At 44.2% G+C, this 25431-nt stretch overlaps 2 protein-coding genes across 2 annotated transcripts in view; one reads left to right on the top strand and one right to left on the bottom strand.

The window, feature by feature from the left end:
* Positions 1 to 2319: 2319 nt before the first annotated feature.
* On the top strand, positions 2320 to 9173 carry psmg2 (proteasome (prosome, macropain) assembly chaperone 2). The gene is made up of 7 exons (XM_066674673.1): positions 2320 to 2525; positions 3112 to 3283; positions 3839 to 3897; positions 4021 to 4139; positions 4949 to 5119; positions 5521 to 5641; positions 6206 to 9173. Exons 1-7 carry the CDS (start codon positions 2469 to 2471, stop codon positions 6284 to 6286), a joined length of 780 nt encoding a protein of 259 aa, XP_066530770.1. The 5' UTR covers positions 2320 to 2468; the 3' UTR covers positions 6287 to 9173.
* Positions 9174 to 11238: 2065 nt separating this feature from the next.
* ptpn2b (protein tyrosine phosphatase non-receptor type 2b) overlaps positions 11239 to 25431 on the bottom strand; it is a 30984-nt gene continuing 16791 nt past the window's right edge. The window contains exons 8-10 of the mRNA XM_066674400.1: positions 24336 to 24541; positions 21010 to 21114; positions 11239 to 12232 (exon numbers count right to left, since the gene is read on the bottom strand). Coding sequence (XP_066530497.1) covers positions 12208 to 12232; positions 21010 to 21114; positions 24336 to 24541 — 336 coding nt within the window. The 3' untranslated portion in view covers positions 11239 to 12207. The remainder of the gene's footprint in view (positions 12233 to 21009; positions 21115 to 24335; positions 24542 to 25431) is intronic.

The raw sequence follows: 25431 nt of genomic DNA, 5'->3' as shown, positions 1-25431 counted from the left end.
CTGCTTCTGCTTCTGTGTGTGTGTGTGTGTGTGTGTGTGTGTGTAGGGGTAGGCTCATGTGTATTTGTATATATAGTGTGTGTCTGTGCATGGGTCTGTGTGTTGTGTGTGTGTATTTGCAGCCAGAAATGAAGATAAGAATAAATGACTCATGGCCCTGAAATGCTTCCTTTTTGTGCCTCCAGAACAGCATTAAACACAGAGTTAAACTCAACGGTGGTGAACAGCAACTCTCCTCCCTGCAGCTCCCTCTCTCTGTCTATTGTCTCATAATTACACTGGCCGCTGTGGTGTGTATTAGAGTCATTATGGTAATTGTGTACTTTTCCACTCTGGAGCCAGTGTGTGTGAGTTATAGAGTGTCTGTGGGTCTGTTAATGTGATTATTTGTATATTTATGTTACGACTACATATGCCTTATTGTTCATGAAAAGTCATTTGCAGAGGCTAAAGCAGCTGGTGTATTTTAATAGGTTCTGCCCAAATCAGCCCGTCTCAGGCTGTTACAAAAGTGTGTGTTCTACGGTCTCAAACTCAGAAGAAGAGAACAGACCAAATTAAGGCCAGAAAACACTGTTGTACTGCTTTGTCTTTGTAAATGTTGTGTAGAACGTTCCGTTAGCGTAATTACAGTCAACTCGTCTGATTATAACTGGCTTTGGAAAGCAATTTTGTTTGTGGAGGAAATGCAAAACTGGAAGCTTTAAAATGAACCCTGATGTGCCTTTTATGAAGATGTTTAAAAGGAAGCAAGTTTAGCACAAAACAAAACATCCAATCAGAACATGTCTCATTAACATATATCAGCCTTAAAGCCACGGAACGTGAGCTTGGTTCTGGTTGCTTCAGAAAGAATTGTCAGAGCTAAAGTGGAAATACAGATTAAGTGATTTTTAAAATATTTATTTACTCAGTAAACAGTTATCAGCAGTTTTTAAAGCACTGTGTGTCATTAAACCCATTAGAAGTCCAGTATTACTGTTTATCTGGAATTATTCTAATAACATAATGTGAGTGTAGTGCGCTTAGATCCCTTCTGTGATTCTGAAAGCAAGATGTTTTCACTCATGGACCGAGGAGTGAATTACCTTTATACCACATCAACACTAGTTATTTTTTAAAAAGTGAACATTTCCATAGTATTTGCCCTTTAAACTTGAATAATATCAGCCCAAAGGGACAATGAATTCTGTTTTCCATGATATAGGTGCTTTAAATATACATTTGAATAAGATTATATTGTGTTAATTTCGTTTTTGGTAATGAGGCACATGACACTCTGAGGTCTGCTATTATTAGCTGCTGGTTGAAGGCTGCAGCGCCGGTGTCATGTTTATTTCCTTTACATCTTTTTTCTATTACTTAAGAACCTCACCACAGAACTCGTTTCACGTTTCCAGGAAAGAAAGCCTCTTTCACAGTAATGCTGTTAAGTGCTGAAGTTCTTTCTTAAATTAGGAGACCTCTGTTATTGATTGTATTTCTGTTAGAAAGGGATTCTGGGTTAAAACACTTTAACCCAGAAGTGGTTTAGCCGGTCATTATTATTTCAGCTTTTTTTTGTGAAGTTTGTGGACACTTCTTGAACATGTCTTTTGTACTGAAGGGTGTTTTTCAGTAATTAGTTCCTCTTTACTGCTGTAACAGTCTCTAACCTGCACTTGACATTGGGCAAATATTAAAATATCTATAAACACTATCACTGTTTATTTATTTATTTATTTAAGGTATTGAAAGCCATTTCGAAAATCATATTTAATGCATGTCCATGGCATATCTGTGTTAAGGAGATTTTATTATTCATTTTTAAATGAAAAAATCAAATTATTTACTTCATGAAAAATCCGCTGATTAAAGGTTTATTTTTTTTAGATAACAGAACATATTTATAGAAACAATACAACTTTTTTATCTTAATAAAGTGATTCCGTTTTCTCTAAAAATATATATAAAATGTGTTCTCCCGTGATAATGATAAATAACCCGAGATAAAATTAACTCGATCTCACGTGAAAACGGAATAAGGAAACATATACTAACAATGGCCGTTCTGGGCCTCCATGCTTATAAGAGTTTGCCAGCACTAAGAGAGACTTTTATTGTGGTAAATTAACTTCGTGTGTCAATGCCAAGCGCCTGTTCATAATTCTCACTAAACTATATCTCATGTTTGTTAAAAGGTGAATTTAAACGCATTACATTAATAATTTTTATTCAAAATAACATTTTACTTAATACAATACTCATAAGTCCATGTAAATCAGTGATGTGGTGTATTCCTGTTTAAATTTGATCAGGAATACGCCACGCTAGCGCATTCACAGATCTACAAGTCATAGCCTGAGTGAATCCCTGTGGGTGGGTCGTGTGGAGATCAGCAAATCTGCGCTCTTCAATGTGAAACTACCCGCTCCATATTTACACAAACTTGAGGAGGATTTCTTTATACAATTTGAGTTTGTTGAGACATGTTCGTGTCCAGCGAAGACTCGACGCCTTGTTTTAAAGGCTACACTTTAATTTTGGTGAGTTTAAAAAGGGGGTTTTGTGCTTTGTTTTTGATTATTTTGGTATTTTTCTCACATCAATCTGCACATGACTTGCTTTTTCCACCGGCAGCAGTTCAGCGGGCAGAGCCGGGGTCGGGGCGGGCAGTAGGCTCTTTATTTACTGGTCTATGGGCTATTAGTGGGACCCCGGTGGACTGCCTGTGTTAGATAAGTGTTAGCGGCTCAGTAACACTCTCTCTCTCTGTGTGGGGTCAGGATGTGTCCACAGTGGGCTGCCCTTCCACTCACTGTTTAACCCCATTGTGTTCCCATCACTGACCCTGGAAAGCTTACATATATGAGGCAAATTTTAACCCATGACCATAATTTTCTGGGTCGCACACAGCGGCGTGGCGTGGAAAATATGTCAAACCTAAATGTGGAAATATGTAAATTACAGTGCAACACGTGCCTTTCCCACAGTGTCGTATGGAATATAAGGCAGGTATGCAAAAGTAAAAAATAAACACCCGCCACACGGTTCTGACGTCACTTCCGCTCTGTGTGAATCTCCATGATGTATTATAATAACCTGTAGATGCTGTAACTCTGTCTTTCGCAGCCGGCTGTTGCTGTGGGCAATGTGGGGCAGCTCTCTGCAGATCTGATCATCTCCACCCTCAAGATGGTGAGAGTGGGACACCTCCACACCGAGTGTCTGGTCCCCATCGCAGGGAACAACCCGTACAGCTGCGCCGCTGGAGAGACAGATCAGATCAGCACCAGCGCGGAAGGTCTGAGAACACCACTGCAAACCTAATACTCTAATACTCAGACACACTTATTTCTCCGCTCTCTCAGCTCCACTGATCACACAGGAGCACGGTGTAGTTCTACAGTTACAGAGGGTTACCGTCAGTCCTCTGTTCTTCAGTGCTCAGGACCAGAGGACGGCCAACACACACTGTGCAGCGACAGATGAGCTACTGTCTCTGACTCTACATCTACAAGGTGGACCAACGAGGGAGGAGTGTCTCACAGAGTGGACAGAGAGTGGACACAGGGTTTATAAACTCCAGCAGCACTGCTGTGTCTGATCCACTCTACACCAGCACAACACACACTAACACACCACCACCACGGCAGTGTCACTGCAGCGCTGAGAATGATCCACCACCACATCACACCTGCTCTGTGGGGGTCCTGAGCGCTGATGTTAACTGTAGAACCACACAGTGGTAGTGAGGGGTCAGTGGAGCTGAGAGAACCGACAGTGAGTGTGGAACAAGGAGGTGGCTTTAAAGTTGTGTCAGATGTGTGCTGATGATGGTGTTGATGTTTGTGTGCAGTTTATTCCCACAGTGACCTGAAGCTGGCTGTGCTCCAGATCAGGACTCCAGTCTTACAGGTCCGTTATAGTACGGTACGCATGGTGTAGTCTGAGGCTGTTGGCCATAAACAGGTCAGACATAATAAAGCACCTCTGTGATGAAGCGTGTGGTGTTCAGTGCTGTGTGTGTTTCTGTGTTAGACTAAAGTCAGAGCCTTCCGTAAGCTGTTGGTGTCCTGGATTAAGAGCAGTGGCTTCTCCAGAACTGTCCTCCTGTCCAGCAGTCACGCCTACCACAGAGATGACCAGCAGCTCCACGGGTGAGTAGCTCTGCTAGTCTTCCTCATCTGGGTTTAACAGTTTAACTCTGGAGTCTCAATATAACGCTCAGCAACAACATCACACAAAAACGCCTTAAAGAGACACCCCCCCCTCTTCTCCACAGTGGAAAACAGCTCTCTCCACCCCTCAGCATCTCACAAGGTTTAGTTTTCACTTTCAGCTCGGTTCTCTTCCTCTCCAATCCGACCAATCAGAGCACCGTTGTCACGGTTACAGACCAAACATGAGCAGGAAGACAGCAGCTGAACAGCGCGTCTTATTCGTAGCAGCTTTTCGTACCAAAGGCTTTAAAAACAGTGAACACACTGACTATAAAACTGTGGCAGAAGCAGAGCATCCCACTCCCCCAGTGACCCTCAGAAACACTGCTGAACCCCCGCGTCGTTCTGGAGACTCAGTGTGTGGTGTTTAGCTGCAGGGTTTAAAGTGAAGTGATAAATTCATTATCGCTCCTCCAGCGTCTTCCTGTGATTTTAGAGCTGAGACAGAAACTATATCAGACTTGGTGTGAAGGCCTTTAGGCAGAGCACAGAAAACTGACTGGATGGGTGTTGTTTCACAGTGTGCGGGTTGGTGGGCTCCAGATTCATATTTTAATGTGATCACAGGGTTTTTACAGAATACTTTGCTTTAAACACTTGCTTTTTTGTTTTGTTTTTTATTTTTATATCCAAACTGTCTCTCTCTCTGTGTGTGTCTCTCTCTTTCTTTGTCTCTCTGTCTCTCTTTTTCTTTCTCTCTCTCTCTCTTTTTTTCTCTGTGTGTGTGTGTGTGTGTGTGTGGTCAGAACAACGCTGAGGTATCTGCTGACTCCGGCTCTTCAGGAGGTGGAGGAGACCCTGAGGGAGCTGGGCTGGACCGAGCTGGAGCGGGTCAGCGCTTTCCCGGGTATCAGCGACTCTGAGAAGCGCCTCTGGATCCCGGGAGGAGGAGTCACCAAAGGCCTCTACTCAGACTGGTACCAGGCCCCTCCCTCTCACTGCACACAGCTGCCCTGTGAAAGTCAGGTGTTCTCTCCGTGGAGGAGGCGTTACGCTCTGAAGCAGGACCCGATGTGTCACCTTTTACACTTTATTTTACGACTTTTTTAGTGTGTAAAACCACATTAATTAAGTGTGCTGCAGTTTGCAGAAAAGACACATATTTAAATGTGTTTAAGGGTGAAGGTCCTGGGAAAGAAAATGAGGGGAAAAGGGGACATTTAAAGCTTTCTCAGATTTAAACTCCCTCAGAACTCTTTATTTCATTTGAGTCTGGGCTGAGTTTCCTGCGTAACTTCTTTATTCCACATTTAGACTGTATTCTGTTCTGTTCACTGGCTCCCTCTCACACTCCTTTATTTACTTGGTGTCCCCTCAGTTGTACAGAGAGCGTCCCTCTGGCCGTGCTGCTGCTCTTCTGCTCAGAGGGGGACAACGTCCCTGATGCTTTCACTCTCATAGACCGCCTCAACGACTGGCTCCACCTGCTGGACAAACCTGTGAGTGAACATTTACAGGGTTTCAGAGAAGAGACACGAACAGCAGCCACTGAACCGTCTAATGGAGTCATTTCTAATAGATACTGATCAGTAGATACAGATTCATTCAGTAGTGGGTGAGTGAGTCATTTAAAAGTAGACTGTATATAATTCATAGCAGATGCTGAATCATTCAGAGAGTGAGTCACTGAGAGTAAAGAGTGAGTCACTGGGAGTAAATAGTGAGTCATTGAGAGTAGATACTGAATACATTATAATGGGCACTGGATACAACACTGAATCATGTTGGAGGTAGATACTGAACTGAGCTTCACCTGCTGTACTCTATGGGTCTGTATGAGGGAACACCACATTAACCCCTCACTCTCTGTATAATTTGTGGTAGTTAATAAATGATAGAGTAGATACTGAGTTCTGAAAGTGTGGAGGATGTGGGAGGTCTGTTGTGCAGAGACTGTCAATACAGTTTTCAGTTACTGGCCACTTTATTAGAAACACCTTCCTCATACCTCCACTGGAAATGTATAAGCCTTAGATAAATGACTGTCTCTGTCTCTGTCTCAGTCTCAGGGTTCGAGTGTGTGGAGAGTTCCCTCGTCCTGGAGGCTGCTGTTCGGGAGTGGGATCCCTCCTCTGCTCTTCTGATCACCGAGGAATCACTGAGGACTGCCACAGATCTGCTGACGATAACGTGGGAACGCAGAACCCAACATTCTCTCTCTCTCCTGACCGTACGCCTAGAAATACAAATATAACCCACTCTGGAGTCAAAGCTCCTCACGAGGAAAACTGTACAGACCAAACATTATCATCATCAATAAACAGTGCTTTTCTTAGTAAACCGTGGACATCTTCCGCACCAGCTTCACTCCTTTATCACAGAGGGCAGAATCAGCTCAGTTTAACTGGCTCCGGCGCAGGTTTAGCTCAGTTTAACTGGCTCCGGCGCAGGTTTAGCTCAGTTTAACTGGATCCGGCACAGGTTTAGCTCAGTTTAACTGGATCCAGCGCAGGTTTAGCTCAGTTTAACTGGATCCGGCACAGGTTTAGCTCAGTTTAACTGGATCCAGCGCAGGTTTAGCTCAGTTTAACTGGATCCGGCACAGGTTTAGCTCAGTTTAACTGGATCCAGCGCAGGTTTAGCTCAGTTTAACTGGATCCGGCGCAGGTTTAGCTCAGTTGAACCGGATCCGGCGCAGGTTTAGCTCAGTTGAACCGGATCCGGCGCAGGTTTAGCTCAGTTGAACCGGATCCGGCGCAGGTTTAGCTCAGTTGAACCGGATCCGGCGCAGGTTTAGCTCAGTTTAACTGGCTCCGGCGCAGGTTTAGCTCAGTTTAACCGGCTCCGGCGCAGGTTTAGCTCAGTTTAACTGGCTCCGGCGCAGGTTTAGCTCAGTTTAACTGGCTCCGGCGCAGGTTTAGCTCAGTTTAACTGGATCCGGCGCAGGTTTAGCTCAGTTTAACCGGCTCCGGCGCAGGTTTAGCTCAGTTTAACTGGATCCAGCGCAGGTTTAGCTCAGTTTAACTGGATCCGGCGCAGGTTTAGCTCAGTTTAACTGGATCCGGCGCAGGTTTAGCTCAGTTTAACTGGCTCCGGCGCAGGTTTAGCTCAGTTTAACCGGCTCCGGCGCAGGTTTAGCTCAGTTTAACTGGCTCCGGCGCAGGTTTAGCTCAGTTGAACCGGATCCGGCGCAGGTTTAGCTCAGTTGAACCGGATCCGGCGCAGGTTTAGCTCAGTTGAACCGGATCCGGCGCAGGTTTAGCTCAGTTTAACTGGCTCCGGCGCAGGTTTAGCTCAGTTTAACCGGCTCCGGCGCAGGTTTAGCTCAGTTTAACTGGCTCCGGCGCAGGTTTAGCTCAGTTTAACTGGCTCCGGCGCAGGTTTAGCTCAGTTTAACTGGCTCCGGCGCAGGTTTAGCTCAGTTTAACCGGCTCCGGCGCAGGTTTAGCTCAGTTTAACCGGCTCCGGCGCAGGTTTAGCTCAGTTTAACCGGCTCCGGCGCAGGTTTAGCTCAGTTTAACCGGCTCCGGCGCAGGTTTAGCTCAGTTTAACCGGCTCCGGCGCAGGTTTAGCTCAGTTTAACCGGCTCCGGCGCGGGTTTAGCTCAGTTTAACCAGACCCGGCGCAGGTTTAGCTCAGTTTAACTGGATCTGGCGCATGTTTAGCTCAGTTTAACTGGCTCCAGCGCAGGTTTAGCTCAGTTTAACCAGACCCAGCGCAGGTTTAGCTCAGTTTAACTGGATCTGGCGCATGTTTAGCTCAGTTTAACTGGATCCGGCGCAGGTTTACGTAAGCACTGACTACGTAGACGGCTGTTTAAGTCGACAGTGCTCTAACGGTCGTCTGACACAAATTATTGAGACGCTGCAGTTAGAGAGCGATTGCGTCATGGTTTTCCCGTTCTCTGCACGCTGCTAGCGTCACCGCTGCGTCAAGCGCTATTTTCCCCGACTCTTTTTTTTTCACGATTTAATGTTTTTTTTTTCTGCTCTGGGAGACGAGTGAAATGGTCGGCATTGCCCTCACGACTGAGAAAGGGTTCGACGCTGCCTTAAAATTCAGCCAGATAAAGGTATTTCAGTAGGCATTCGTCTTGAGCTTTGGGAAAGCCGAGGTGTCGGGAGCGCGCACATTGTGACGCAACACAGACAGCGAGCGTATATCGGTCCACCGGCGTCCGTCGGACCCCTCAGATTACTGTCCTGTACAGAATATAACCCATTTATAATCTCCTCACACAGATGTTACACTCAGAGACTTTTATTTTGGAAAACACACTAATACAAATATTACCAACAACTCTGAGAGATATAATACTAAGTATAAGCCTGATATAAAATGATTATGGACGCTGTGCTGATTAAAATTATTTACTAATCTTATTAATAAAGAATAACAAAAAGGAGAAAAATTATTAAATTGGACTGTGAATGGAAAAGTGCTAAAATGAGGCATTTTGTCTAAAATTCTGTTTAATCAGCAGTGGTCCGCCCAGAAAACGCTGTGTAAAACACTAGTGGACCTCCAGCTTTATCAACAGTGGTCCGTTGTCTCCTTGCTCTCTAGTGCGCTCTAGTTAGACAGCTCACTAGCTTTTGGGACGGACCCTACGTGTCGGGAGCGCGCACATTATGACGTAAAATACGGTCTATGTTGACAGCTCACACTCCTCTGTTTAAACTGGATTTAGTCAAACATTGAATACAAATGACTTCCCTGTTTGAGGTGGTGCTTACAGAAAAACCTTTGCTGCACCTGCCATTAAAAAAAATAAATAAATATATATAAAATCCTAGTTTCTCATCTCAATCCTTTCTCATTGTTGAGATCTTAATTCCTCATAGTCAGAGCATGTCATTATTATGACTTTCTAAAGGCCTGTATATCTTTCCTCGAGACAGAAGTGGGCTCCTCTATTGAGAGATGAATGAATGAGATTTGTCTGTCGTATCTCACTTGTCGCTGTCGTCAGAAAACTTCAATCCGCTGAAGAATGTGTCAATTTCAGTTACACAATGTGTTAGGTTAATAAAATGACATTGTAATTTTGGAGCCTTCCTATTGGTCCCTTCTTCGTGAACTCCTCACCTGATGTGCAGACACCGCTGGAGTAACGGAGGTGAAGAAACAACAGGAAGAAGGTGTTTGAGGTGTTGAAGCTCTCTGCACATCTTTCACGCTCTTCCTATGCACCCCTCACTCTTTCACTCTCCCTCGCTTTTTGTTTATTCTCCCGTTCACTCTCTTCCTGTGCACCACTCACACACTTCTCTTAACCCTTGTCCTCTTTCACACTTCCTCCCTTTCCCTCCCTGACTCTCTCTCGCTCTCCGTCTCAGCCCCACACCTCTGTTCTGCTCTGGTTTGGCTGGAAGCCCCTCGGTTTCCCGGCAGAGTTGAGTGTGACCTGCTGTGACACAGTGGTTACAACAACCTTGCTCTCTTCTTTCTGTGAAGACAAGACAGGGCTCACGTAGGCCTCGTTTATTTCTTTTTCTTCTTCTTAAAAATAGAGAACACTTCCTGTTCAGAGAACACACTTAAAACCTACTCTTTAATAAAGTGATTATGGTATTTCCTCATTATTCAGGATGATGCTGAGGTAAGCAGCAGATATTTCTTTAAATTTAGATTATGACAATCATTCAATTTAGTGCTCTGCCCCAGTCAGAAAACACGGGATAAAATGAGCCATTCTTATTGTGCTCAGATTCTGACGTCAAGTGCAGAGACTTTAGAATGCCCCCCCTCGTCCGAGTCTGTCCAATCACAGCGCTCGACCGGTGTTTATGTGAGAGTGCAAAGACGAGGTTAAACTCAGCAAAACAGACACAACAAGTGGAGAAATAAGAGCACTGAGTAAAAACGGAGAAGAAAGAGCACTGAGTAAAAACGGCTAAAAACCAGAGCTTCTGCTCCTCGCTCCTCACTGCTGTGCGCTCGGGGTCGGGGTGAACAGAGAGCGGCTCATTATCATTTAAAGGAACAGGTGCTGAAAGCGGGCGTTCTGAACAGGGGCTGTGTACACAGGGGGAGAACACTGCTGTGGGGTTTGGACCAGAGCAGGTCACAGACGTTTCATTAAGAACCAGAACTGTGTTCCACTGTGGGGGAGAGGAGGAATATGACTCCTCTAAATTTGACATAAAAAAAATGGTGCATCTCACAACTCTGCAAAGAAAAATGTTCCTTATTCATCCATTCATTTTTCTGCAATGGCTGCATCCTCTGCAGGTTTTTGCTGGGTCTAGAGCCTCCCTCCAAAATTTCTCTCACACACCACTGAACAATTACACACACTTAATCTCTTGAATAATCAATCCACTGTTTGGACTGTGGGAGAAAATTTGAGCACCTGCAGGAAACCCATACAGACACAGGGAGAACACACCACACTCCTCACAGACAGTCACCCGGAGGAAACCCACACAGACACAGGGAGAACACACCACACTCCTCACAGACAGTCACCCGGAGGAAACCCACGCAGACACAGGGAGAACACACCACACTCCTCACAGACAGTCACCAGGAGGAAACCCACGCAGACACGGAGAATACACCACACTCCTCACAGACAGTCACCCGGAGGAAACCCACACAGACACAGGGAGAACACACCACACTCCTCACAGACAGTCACCCGGAGGAAACCCACGCAGACACAGAGAGAACACACCACACTCCTCACAGACAGTCACCCGGAGGAAACCCACGCAGACACAGGGAGAACACACCACACTCCTCACAGACAGTCACCCGGAGTGATCCGAGGAGAGGATCCCACCCAGGACCCAGAGCCCCTGCAGCTTTGTTTGACAGAGACACTCCCTGTTGCAGTTCTTCTTTTCTGATGATGAGGGGAACAGAATGAATAGTGCGTAGCGTAATAGTGTCATAGCTCTTTTTTCACTTCTGACCAAAATCACCATATTCTCACCACACCCCCACCCCACAATCACCTCGCTGACTGGAAATCTCTTCACAAAGTGGAATGGATTCCTGTTTCTCTCAGGAAGTGCTACTTGAGAGAAAATGGAAGGATATGAAAAGCAGAAGGCAGTTGAGGCCTGTTTCAGAAACTAAACAATGCCAGTTTTATTCGGAAAAGGAAATGTAAGACTTGGGTTTTTTTTTTTTTAGTTTTGTTTTGTTTTTTTCTTTAAGCAAATACAATGTCTGTGATCACATTTATACACAATCAAAAATACCCTTCTGCTTCAATAAAGAGCTTTAGAAACACTGCTCCGCCTCCTCTGCCTCCGCGGACACCATAGGATCAACAACAAAAAAAAAACTTCAAGTAGTTTATCTTTTATAAAAAATAGAGCCTTTCATTTCGCCTCTGAAAAAAGTGTGTGTAAAAATACAACACGGGGAGCAACGTTTCTAAAGAGGCACCGTGTCTGAAAACACTGCCCCTCTCCTCTTCTTCAGAAACACAAGCAGAATTATTATATTATTAAAAGGAAATAACAGTAAAAATAAACAAGACCAATCAGAACCATAGCAACGAGGAGTCCACTGCTACTGTCCTGATGTGTGTGTGTGTGTGTGTGTGTGTGTGTGTGTGTAGCAATCTGTGATAATATTACAGCTCCTTTTTCCCACACTCACTATCCACTGACCACACAGGAGCACTTTGTAGTTCCACGGTTACAGACTGTAGTCCACCTGTTGCTCTGCATACTTTGTTACCCCCTTTCCCCCTGCTGTGTCTGATCCTCTCGTACCAGCGTAACACACACTAACACACCAACTCCACGTCAGTGAGAATGATCCACCGCCACATCACACACTGAACAGTGTGAAAGAGGGCTAACAAAGTATGCAGAGCAACAGGTGGACTACAGTCTGTAAGAGTAGAAGTACACAATGCTCCTGTGAGGTCAGTGGAGAGTGACTGTAGACAAAAAGGTGGTAATTTAATCCTGCGTGTGTGTGTGTGTGTGTGTGTGTGTGTGCATTTGCTCCTCTCAGAGTCCATGCTGTAAACAGTGTTAAGGATTGCAGGGCTGAGGTGGAGTATTATGGGCTGGAGATCCCTGCTCCCGATGCCATGGAGTTAAGTGTCGCTGGTTGTTCTCGCTCTGTGAAAAAAAACAAAAAACACCACGTTAGATTAATTTCACAGTGTGATGTGTGGCCGTTTCCTACATGCAGCTCACACTTGTGAGTTTCCTTGCTCTAACGCACCTGCAACAAAATAATAGATCGGTGAAAATCCAAAATTAATAAATACATCAAGTTCAGAATCTGAAGTGTGCTTTAGTTCTACACTGGAGCTGTGAGCTTCACAAAGCGGACGCGGTGTAGGTCTGTTCAGACTCCAGAGATTCATTCATTCATTCATTCATCTTGTCTAAGCACCTCATCCTGATCAGGGTCACCTGTCCATCACAGAACATAACACATTCACCCAATCACTCACACACACCTGTGGTACACACTCATACGCTCACACATTCACCCAGTGGATAGCGTTCCACCCCAAGGAAATCCACACACCACACTCCTGACCCGAGTGGTTCCTGTTTGTGACCCTGATGTGGAACTGTTCTGTGTGGTTCCACCAACAAAAATGGGTTTAACGAAGCAGTACAGTTCGTGAACCCAAGAAAAGTCGGTTCTTCAGAAGAAACCGTGAAGATGAAGAAGCTCCAGAAAGAGCTCAGAGCCTCAAATACTCAAATATCACACGGAGGAGCTGGACTTGTTTTAAAAATAAAACAGGAAAGTGCTCCGTTTGTGTGTGTTTCTGGGGCTATGTTTAGTGCGACACGAGGCACACTGTTCACGAGCTCAGGAGTTCGTTCGGTGGAAAAGTGATGAGTGTGACACCACCACCGTGCATTGAACAACCAAAGTCAGAGCTAATTGTACACCGTCACACACACATACACACACACACACACACACACACACAGGGAACAAAGACTAGGAATGATACTGGAATAAAAAGTAGATTATTTGTCACATATGAAGAACATGTGTTGAGTAAATGGGATCAGTATCCACCCCACGCTCCAGCTGCTCCAGTGTGAAACTAAAGAAGGGACTGTCAGACTCTGAAGACCTGCATTTAGTGTTGAGAGGAGGACACTGGGAACACTGCATGTTTCACTGAAATATTTAGAGCTGTGTCCCATAAAGAGGATGACACTGAAATGAGGTGCATTAAAGCAGGGAACAGACCAAACGGTGACAAGATACACACACTTTCACTCAGACACACTCCAGCTGCTGCCTGTTAAAGCCGTAATAAACAGGCCTTTACTCTAAATATACTGCCAATTTACATATTTATATATATAAATATCAGCCAAGACGTGGTTGGTGTCTCTTTCAGTTCTAAACCGAAGCTGTGAGGATAACGTTGTTAGCTCTGTCCGCACCAAGGAACCGTGGCCTCAGTCCTTTTCTTCGTGTGCAGCACAGAGCACTGTGTAAACGAGTAAACACCAAAAATGAACTGGATCTGACGTCCAATCTGAGACCCATATTCCATTCACGGAAACATGGCTCAGATCGGAATTCACGCCACTTTTGACACAATCCATCGGGACACTCCTCATCACTTCCCCTGGGAAAGAAAAACAGTACAGCATTGAGGAGGGAACAGTGTCTGTCCAAAGCATTTTCATTACGATCAGATGACGTCAGGGACGGGAGACGGTCCGAGCCTCTGAATGTTCTGTCAGTTGTTTATTTATTTATTTATTATTTTAAACTAAAATACAGGAAGACACTATTTGTGTTTCTCTGTTCAAGTAAAACACTAAACTAAATTAATGTTCTTAAAATACTTCACGTGAAGTAAAGGACTCTGTGTGTGTACCTCCCATTTTTGGACAATAATTTGTTTTTTAAAAAAGTAGCAGAGATGGGCCCCACCTGTGTGTGCAACAAGCCACCCATTACACATCACTAACCACAGCAAAGACCGCGTCGCACGTCTGGTCCTAGTTTCACTTGGCGGCTCACTCTTGCAGCAGCAGCAGTAGCAGCTCTGTGCTGCTCTATGGTGTCGTGCCATTACATAATGTGGCTCGAGACACGAGGTGACAGAGTGTTTGCTTCTATAAACCTGAACTGAAACAAGTTAGCATTGCTAATATTAGCCTACAGGAAGTCATTTTGTTTACATACCATTCATTACCATTAACATTGAGTCTGTGCCACAGAGTGGTTGTGATGATTCTTTTTCATGTTGTGAAATAGCTGTTACATGGACACCTACAGGCCTGGGTTCATCAGGTGATTCAGTACTGAACCTATTTTAAACATGGCCACTCCCATTAGGCAGACCCTCTGTATGAAGCATAAACTGACTCAGTTCAGGGACAAACCCCATTTCACGTGAGCTGAAATGTACCTGTAAAAACAATGAATAAACCAGTGAGTGAAGAGTGAACGCCTGCTCCTTTAATAGAGACCTGGACGTGGTGTAAATGTGTGGAGAGAAGTGTGTTAGCAGCGTTCGTATCTCCAGTGATAAACTAAAGAGGAGGACACCAAACACGCCTCAGCTGATTCAGACGTGTGGGAACATGGAAAACTGCGTATATTTGATTTTTCTGTGGTTAATGTGATGATAAAATGAGGCCAGTTTTATTGACCCACTTCTAACGGTGACTGTGTGAAAGCTACTGGGGGCAGTGTGGGGGCAGTCTGAGGCTGGGATGGAAAACAGGCAGGGGATGCACAAAAACACACACTCATGCATTTGTCCTGTGGAGAAAGTGGTGAAAAACAGCAAACGCCAGCAACTGCAGCTTCACACAGTCACACACACACACACACACATTACCTCAACCCCAGTCTCCTCACAGACTCTCACACTTCACAGTTAAAAAGCCAACAATCCCACACACACACACTGCATAAACAAATAAAAACATTCAAATGAGTCACAGAAACGAGTCTGCTGTTAAAAAAAGAGCATCTACAGCTAAAAACAGGCCAAAATAGTCTCCCATCCTCCCACTCACTTCAGTTCAGCTTCAGCTAGTCACTGTTTGGCCTCGTTCATTACCTCAAAAGAGGACAACATAAGAGAACCTGCGCGGCATTCAAACCATAACCTGTTTAACAGATGTAACGAGTTTGAGCAAGAAATGTATACAAGGTTTATTACTGTTTTTCTCACGACACAGTCAGGTTCCTCACTGACTGTAAGTCAATATCTATATACGCTGCTCGGCCATAAACCCTAACCCTGGTCACACACTCTGATATACCATTGGGCCGCCTTTAGCTTTGACTACAGCACGCATCGTTTCCACAGTCATTTTCCCAGAGATCTTGTACCGAGGATGGGAGGCTCTGACCACTCCAGCACAGCCCAAAGACCCTCACTGGAGGATGGGTTTCAGGTGTGGACGCTGTGGTGACCGATCCATGTGTGAAAATGATGTCTCATGCTCCCTGAATCACTCTTCCACAATGTGAGCCCAGTCATAGCACTGCCCCCCACAGGTTTGTACAATAGGCCCTAGGCACGACGGGTGCGTCACTTCATCCGCTCCTCTTCTAACCCTGATGCGCCCACACTCTGGAAAAGGGTAAATCCCTAGTGAATTGAGTCTGTTTTTGCCAGTTAGCCTCGCTGATGAGTGGTTTTCTTAAGGCTACACAGCTGTTTAGTCCCAATCCCTCGACTTCCCTTCGCACTGTGTGTGTGGAAGTGCTCTTACTCTCACTATTAAACACATCCCTGAGTTCTGCTGTTCTTTTTCTACGATTTGATTTCACCAAATGTTTAAGTGGTTGCTGATGACCATCATTCAAGATGTTTTTCTGACCACACTCCTCCACACTCGAAGATGAAGTCTCCCCACTGTGCCTCCACTGTTTAATGATCCACTGGACCGTTCCTAACCCGACTTTAGTAGCAGCCAATCTCCCCAGATGTTTTCTCTGCTTGATGAATGCCAATAATTTGAATCAGATAAACTTCTTTTCCACGAACACAGGATGTGTTTTTTGAAGGTTGTTTAACAAATGAGAAGCTACTCACTGCATCAGTTAAATCCAGGTGGTGACCTCTTTTTGGCCAGGGAGTGTATATCACAATATAAAATGTTTCAATAACAATTCGTTACAGGGCTCTGCCATCAGTTACTGCACTGTTCTTGGCAGTTTTTTTGTGGCTTTTATACTGCACATAACGATATCAGAATTACATCATATTGACCAAAGTTAAGAAACACATTGTGATATAAATTTTGAGTAACCAATCCACCTACCAACATGTGTTATTGGAGCCACACACCACACTCCTCACAGACAGTCACCCGGAGTAAACCCACGCAGACACAGAGAGAACACACCACACTCCTCACAGACAGTCACCCGGAGGAAACCCACGCAGACACAGGGAGAACACACCACACTCCTCACAGACAGTCACCCGGAGGAAACCCACGCAGACACAGGGAGAACACACCACACTCCTCACAGACAGTCACCCGGAGTGGGACGCAAACCCACAATCTCCAGGACCCTGGAGCTGTGTAACTGTGACCCTATCTGCTGCGCTAATAATTAACAGCGCTAACATTTCCACACCATTAATACTAGCTTGGTATTTCAGAGTGAATCCCAGTTGCAGTGAACTACATTGTGTATTATTATAATTAATATTATTATTTTTAATATTAATATTATTATTATTAAATTTAACAGTGCTCATGAGAACTATGGAAACATCAGCAAGCACCAAAGTAATGAGTGCATACCATTATTTTAATAGGCAGCCAAACTACTACAGTATGCACACACACACACACCTTAAAAACTGGATTTCACTTCCTCAACAACTAGAAAATCACTACTGAATGGCCCGTTTCTGTCTCAGTGACTAAAACGCTTTGGCAGCAAACAACCAGCAGGCGACACACCAAACCACACCATGCTGCAGAGCACTCCTGACACTTTAAAGGAATAGGACACATTTAACACGTGTTATTTTTACAGTATTCTTATCCTTAAACTAAATGTAGTCGATCATCCAAGACATGTCTAGAGTCTGTGAAAACTGGTAAAAGTATGTTAGCGTTAGCAGCCTCCTTGAAGCTTGGAGATGTGAAGACAACTCATTTAATTAATTCAATTACTTTAAACTGCACCTATTGCTGAGATGATCATTAAACTGTGCACACATAAAATAGGGCACTCTGGAGCAGCTGCACATGAGCCTGCGGTCACCAGGGGGCTAGCACTGACCTGGAAAGCAGTGAAGACCTCCTTGCAATACAAGTTGGAGTGACGTTTGTGATCCAGAGCTAATCACCCTGTTGACCCTACTAATATTTATGTAGCTGACAGCAATGTTCCAAGCCTCCCCGCAACAGTAAAAACTGTTAATGCTGCAAAGTGTGCACATTTGTGCACAAGTGTGCAGTAATTTGTTATTACTGAAAATATTATGGGGGAGGAGATGTCTACAAACTTCCGGCCAGAGTGTATTTTAGCCCATGTTTATATTCTCAATCTCCATAAGGCTTGAGGCAAGAGACTTAGCATGCGGTTAGCATGATGCTAGTGCATGATAATTAGCAGCTGTGTTATTGCTATAACCTTTTATCTTTGAACCTCGTTAGATTTATCGTACACTAAACAGGTCTTGGCAGATCTAAGACATTTTGGTAAAGAGTGGAGGGTGATTGTGCTTTTGTGAATTTATTCCACCAATTCCTTTAAAATGCTAAAGCCATGGCTAGCAGCAGCATTAGCCTGAGGCCATTCTGTCTCTCACACACACACATACAGCCTGCAGGATGAGCTCTGGGGCCTGGAAAAGCCTGTCTACTAAACTCCTCCTCACTGCTGTCTCATTGGGGACACCCCAACAGGACAGCGCTCTCTCTGTCACGTACAGCAGATGCAGCCCAGACTGAAAGAGGCAACAAAGGGCAGAAGGTCAGGACATTGGGGGACTTCAACTTTCTGTTTTCTGTATCATTCACAATTATAGACAGATCATGGGGTAATCCATTTTTGTGCAAAGAGATTAAATATGTTGAGAAGTACGGCTCAAATATCTGCCTGGAAATAACAGAAGTGTGTATCCAGACGGGATTAAAATCACCGAAGTCCCATCAAGTTTGCTGAAAAACAATAGGAAATTGGTCTTTGACAGATGACTTAAAAATGGCTATTTTGGAGGTACTTCTGTGGCTAAGGATGTAATGTAGCTGGTGCATTTACTTTTCACTACTTTCACTGGTGAAATGGTGCGATGGTGTTTTGTAAAAGTCAGCAGTAATAAGTCAAATAATGATGAAACAATTAAATAAAGATAACCGCTGGCATAGGTTTTAAATCCACTAAATCCTCTAATGTAGCACTGTTTCAAACATTGGGTTGATTCTAGATGACATGCTATTGTTTTTTTATATTTATTTTGGTTGAACTGTGTTTCTGGATTAGGTTTAGTTTATGTCAAGAAAACACACACTATATAACATGACATCATCACCATCGTTAATCTCAGTGTGTGTTATATATGATATATCTAGCCTTAATGTGACAATATTTGACTATAAGTGAAGGCTGCTGTTCAGCACAAGTTATATTGATTACAGCAGCTTATGAGGTGTACGCATAGCTAACAGCAAGTGTATATGTACCCTCACAGTCCTTTACAAAGACACTATCTTCATATGGTTAGGCTACACTCCCATGGTAATAACTAGAATGCTATATTAACATGCTTAAAGTGCAGCCATCTCCGTTGTTAAACCAGGACGTAGATAGGCTGCACCCATTTCTATGGTTATGCCATTTACACTGATATTCGTTTACCAGGGGCGGCGAGAGATGTGATGCGCCATCTTTTTTTAGCTGAAGACATTCAGTGAAATGAGGTGTTAAGGCATGATGTTAACAATGACATATATAAACACTGATCAGACCAAACATTAAAACCACCTTCTTAATACTATCTTGCGCTCACAAAACAGCTCAGTTCCGAGTCCACGGGTCTTCTGTAGTTGTTCTGTGGTATCTAACACCAAGGAGATAGCAGATCCCATGAGTCCTGTAAGCTCTGATGTGGGACCTTCACGGATCGGACTTGTTTTTCCAGCACACGCTACAGTCGCTGGGATTATGACGACCAAGTCCACACCTTGAACACTTTGTCCTGTTCCACAAACCCTTCCTGAACGGTGTTTGCAGTGTGGCTGGGAGCATTGTCCTGCTGAAAGAGGCCACTGCTTTTAGGTCAGCGATGCACACACCTGGCTTTGCTCCATGGTAGAGCTTGGATGAATACGTGCCCAATTGTAGGCCATGGTCAGCATGGGCTTGCAGACAGCATTGTGCTACAGTAGCTCTGTCCTGCGGGAGTGGACTAGACGTCATCGCCTTCTCTCCTCTTGTGTTTAAATGAGCCTTGGGAGGATCCTGTTGACACTATACAGGTTCTCCAAATTTTCAGACAATATTACTTTGCATTAGGATCTCATAAATCATCTATGGCCACTGTTGATCAGGGTGTACCCCAGGGATCTGTTCTTGGGCCTCTCCTCTTCTTTATATACATTATACCACTGGGTCAGATTGTCCGTAATCATGGTCTTTAGCAGTATTTTCACATCTATGCTTCTGCCCAGGATCCTGTTGCCACTTCAGAGGTTCTCCAATTTTTCATTGGCACTAACCACTGTTTATAAAGGAACACCATACAAAAAGCCTGCCTTTTCGGGGATGATCTGACCAAAGCATTATGTCCATCATAATTTGGCCCTGGTCAGAGTGACCCATTTCTCCTGCTTCCAACATCAACTTCACTGATGGTTCACTCACGGCCTGCTTTACAAGGGCGACTGTATGGCTGATCAATGTATACTGATAAGTAGGTTCAGTATTTAGCCTCTAAATAAAGAGGATGGAGCTTAAATGTAGTTTTGGAAATGAATCTACTGACAGATTTAAAAGGTATAAAGCTACTATTGTTGTCCTTCAGATATTTACTGCTGATGCAATGTCTCCATAGTGCCTTCTATCAAAAGACTTTCCTCAACACATTCCTCAAGCTCGTGTTTAAATGAAGCCAGCGGCTGGGTTTCATTCATTCCTCCACCGTGTAAAGCCGAGCAAACACTGTGCGATTTCAGAGCTCTTATGCGCGTATGACTCACACTGCGGGTCTGAATGGTCCGCGGTGTACAGCCAACACTCCTGAATCATCCGCTCGCACTGCACTAAAGTCACCAGTCTGAAGGGCATGACGAGACCTGGGTGTTTAATCTGTGCACGAAACACACCCCCACACGGGCGTCTCTGTCTGTGGTCAAGCTCAGTGTGTCCCCTGTGTGTCAGACCTGCTCAGAGAGTGTAGAGCTCTGCTGACCCCTGTCATGTCTTACACAAAAACACTGCCCCTGACTTCAGGAGAAATGTAAATGAGCAACGACCACAAACCTTTGGTCATAGAGTGTTTATAGAGGTACGCTTTGTTTGGACGGCACTTAGCGCCGTCGTGAATGATGTTTAGCTCGTTTGTGTGTGTTGCTGCTGTAGTACAGCACACAGACAGCTGTGTGAGATGGTGAGGTCTGTAAATGAGCCAGAGAGAGTAACTCATCCAGTGAATCTGACCTCACAGAAAGGCGTTTGTGTGTCTGACCATTTGGACAGGAAATGGGACACTGCTTCTCCCATCTCTGCACATCAGATTCAGTCAGGTTCTATTGTTTAGTCGTGGTCAGTGCACGCCCCAATGTAGAGATCAGAAGATACAAAGATATCAATAGTGATGTATCATATTTCTTACAGGTGACACCAATACACTCTACCTTCTGAATGGATCAATGGAGATAAAGCACACGAGTAAAATGATTCATCGAGTCATGTTCACCTTTTCCTCTTCTTTTCAGAGTCGTTTATCCTGGGTTTTGACTGTTTTTGGGGAGTCTTCTGAGTGGAGATGGAAATCTTCTCCTCTCTCTGTCTTTTCCGAGCACTAGGAAGAAAAAAAACAAAAAAATAAACAACTCAACGTTACACCAGTGATTTCCACATCGTCTAGATTCTGTTCACTTTTGAGCTGAGAGCAGTGTAAAATAGTTCTAAAGTGCCCTTAGTTTAAAGGTTCCTTGTTACTTTTACGTACTACAGCACCTTAAAATACATTTACAGACAAGTAAACAAGATCCGAAGTCTGCAAAAAAACAGCTGGCTTTATATGTGTCAGCTGACTGTGATTGTGAACACACACCATGAGCACTTTAACATACGACGAACCATTCGGCCTCTAGCACTCAACCTACTCATTAAAGCTGAGGTACCTTCACTCACCCGGTCAGTTCAGAGATCCCTAACACACTGGAGTCTTTAAGTACGTAAAAGAATACGACCACTTCAAATGTCCTAACCCTCAGTGCCCCCAGGGGTGGGCGATAGGGCCCTAAAATAATATCACGATATTTCGGAGTGTTTTAGCGACGATATTCTTGTTGATACGAACATAACACTGAAAAATACTTTATTAATTTCAAGGAACAGACAAATGAATGTTATAATAAGATTATATTTATATCCATCCATCCATTATCTGTAACCGCTTTTCCAATTTAGGGTCGCGGGGGGTCCAGAGCCTACCTGGAATCATCGGGCGCAAGGCGGGAATACACCCTGGAGGGGGCGCCAGTCCTTCACAGGGCAACACAGACACACACACATTCACTCACACCTACGGACACTTTCGAGTCGCCAATCCACCTACCAACGTGTGTTTTTGGACTGTGGGAGGAAACCGGAGCACCCGGAGGAAACCCACGCAGACGCAGGGAGAACACACCACACTCCTCACAGACAGTCACCCGGAGCGGGAATCGAACCCACAACCTCCAGGCCCCTGGAGCTGTGTGACTGCGACACTACCTGCTGCGCCTATATTTATATTATTATTTAATTAAACATATTTAATATATACTTTATATTTATATTTACTTTTTTGAAGCAAATTCCTGCACCTCAGACCCATTTTCCTGTGTCTAAATGACACACGTAAAGAACGTAACTGCATGACGTCATTACGTAAACAAGTCACTGTTACCACGATATTCATTCATTCATTCATTCATTCATTCATTCATTATTTGTAACTCTTATCCAGTTCAGGGTCGCGGTGGGTCCAGAGCCTACCTGGAATCATTGGGCGCAAGGCAGGAATACACCCTGGAGGGGGCGCCATACTGATTTATGTTGTACATTTTTAAAAACTGTGACAATTTTATTGTAAATGATTAGATATGGCACCGCCTCACTGCCTCAAACTCCTATGCATCCTTTACAGTGCCATAGATGTTAAACAGCACATCCACTAGATGGCAGCTGGCCCCTGACCTGAACTTTCATGGGACTTTAGATGGTGAAAGGTTTTAACTCTTTGCAATCTTATATTGACAAAATATTCCGTCTGAACTCTGTCATTAATTTGGGCAGAAAACTATTTTCTTTTTTGCTGCATGAATGAATGAACCTTGGCAGAGGTGATATTTCCTGTTTGATATTCTCCTGTTCATACTGTAAATGTTATAAAACAGTGTGACATGAATTTTCTATAAAATTTGCACTTTTATTCGGCCTCTGCCCCAACTTTTTTAGGAGGAGTGTGTTTCAGGGAATAGATTCTAAATATGTTTGTAATTACAGAACACAATCAAGTAGGTGATTGAAACACTGGAAACATGTTCTTTGTACAGATATCAGTTAAATACAGGTCCAAGAGAATAAATAATACATTAATAAATAAATATTTTTACATTTTAATGCATTTTTAAAAGAAAGGGTGTCCAAGTCAGAATGATTTCGGCCATCATCCAGGTGAAAAGCCTGGGTCATTTTGTTTTCAGTGTTGTATAAGAGCACACGTGGGTGTGAGTGTAGGGTTTGTTCGTAATGAAAGAGACTAATATAGAGACTTATATAGAGACTTCTAACCACAGAGCACTTTCACTCTGCCCATTTCCTGATGGCTGGCTCTGCTTATTACAGAGCAGAGTCGAGTGTGGCCTTTACTAATGCCAGAAGTCAAAGCAGGTCTTTGGAGATTAAAAAAACCCAGAAACAAACCTGTATACAATTGAAAATATAACGCCAGGGCATTGATGGTGAAAACACAAATGCTAAATACAGAGCGACAGATTTAAAGAGAGCAGTCTGACAGAGCCGCACAGATCTAACCATTTAGAAAACCACTCCGCTGCCGTATCTCCCCCCACCTTATGGCAGTGCAGTTAAAACGGAGTGATCTGATTAAACCCGTGCACTGCTCAAAGCAGTCTCCACTATCCACAGCAGTAACATTTAGTTTGAAGCCACTCGTGGTTGGAGAAGCGACGATCGGTGTGCTGTTAAAACTGTTCCCGAGCTAAACAAGTCTTTCTGTTGTTAATCATAACATCTGCTAAAGGAAACATCCCTTAAATGTCTAGAACTGTTCATGCTGTAGTCAGATCTGTCAGAGCTGTGGTAACTTTAACCTACACTGCATTTCTAATCACCATCTACACCCTGCACACAGCACGATAGGCATCTGTGAAGCTGCTACGCCCAAACAGCGCACTACTGCTTCGTGATAGCGCCCTCGTCTCTGATTAAATCATTGTAACACGTGGTCTGACATGGCTCCTCACTTCCAACACAGGTTTAAATATTTCAACACCACATTAACCTTTTCTCCATCTGCATGTGGTAGGTGACTAATTAATACCTAGCATACCAAAGCACCAAACACACAGACACACTTTGACTCAGAGGGCAGGGGATGTGTGTGTGGTGGTAGTTTCAGATCAGCTGCCTGTGTTTTTGAGCGAAGTGTTTGAAAAGTCTGAGCCTGATTCTGGCAGAAACTCTGATATTCCCTGGATGTTTTTAAAAGGGGCTACTGTTTCCTGTTACGTATCTCATTGTGTAAATAGCTTTTTTAGACTCATTCAGAACTGGGAAATAAAAATCTACTTTGTTATCTGCCCTTTATTGTGTTCACTTCTATTTTGTTTGTAATTTCTGCTTTTAAAGCTGGATTTTGTAAACTAACTTGACTTTGAAGGGTTCCATGTGTGTAATAAATGCCATTATTATTAGTACTAAGTGGTAGTAGTTCGATCACAATGTGGTGGTGAAATGTGACATATTCCCTAACTACACAGGACCTGAATCCCGTCCTCCAGCTCTTACTTTGCAGTGCAGCCGTCTGCGTCTGCTTCCTTTGAGTCCGTTTCCGTCTTTGAGGCAGTTTTTCGGGCTGTTTCCGTGTCTCCCGACTCGCTCGGCCGCGTTAGCCTGCTGCCGTTGTAGCGTTCTGACGAGGACTTTGGGGGCTGAGGGGGTGGAGACTCACACACACGCTCCTGGTCCTCTTTAGAAAGCTCCTGCCACTGTTTCTGTACACAAACACAAACAGATTTATTGGCATGAAATGATTAACAATTGCTGCCAAAGCGAATAACATTAAAAAAAGAGATAAAAGAAGGAAAATATATAAATAATAACATAAACAAATGACCTACATTTACATATAGAACATATAGGAGGATACTGAGTGTGTGTCAATGGCTTAATGCAGTGTGGGACTCTCTTCTCTCAGGGTGTGACAGCTGTGAACATATTTAACCGATAAAGAGAACACACTCGTGAGTGAATGTGTGTGTGTTGCCCTGTGAAGGACTGGCGCCCCCTCCAGGGTGTATTCCCGCCTTGCGCCCAATGATTCCAGGTAGGCTCTGGACCCACCGCGACCCTGAACTGGATAAGGGTTACAGATAATGAATGAATGAGAACACACTCTGGAATCTCTCTCAAATACACACACTGCAGATCTTCATCGTTTGTGTTTTTATCGTCCAGTGACGGGATGAGAGTCTTTACTGAGTGCAGGAGCTCTGTCCTGAGGTGTGTGTATTTGGGACGTTAAGAGGAAAAGTGCTGCTCTGTTTCTATCTCTCCTGAGCTAAGAATAGAGCAGCTCCTCTGAGCAAACTCAGCAAAACAAACAACAAGCATGGAGATATAAGAGCACTGAGTAAAACAGGAAACAGCTAAAACGACTAAAAACCAGAGCTTCTGCTCCTCGCTCCTCACTGCTGTGCGCTCGGGGTCGGGGTGAACAGAGAGCGGCTCATTATCATTTAAAGGAACAGGTGCTGAAAGCGGGCGTTCTGAACAGGGGCTGTTTACACAGGGGGAGAACACTGCTGTGGGGTTTGGACCAAAGCAGGTCACAGACGTTTTTATTAAGAACCGGAACTGTGCTCCTCTTTCAAGAACGCACACG

The sequence above is a fragment of the Hoplias malabaricus genome, chromosome 6, assembly GCF_029633855.1.
Source record: "Hoplias malabaricus isolate fHopMal1 chromosome 6, fHopMal1.hap1, whole genome shotgun sequence".
Classification (NCBI taxonomy): Eukaryota; Metazoa; Chordata; class Actinopteri; order Characiformes; family Erythrinidae; genus Hoplias; species Hoplias malabaricus.
This window is presented reverse-complemented; position numbering and strand designations above follow the sequence as displayed.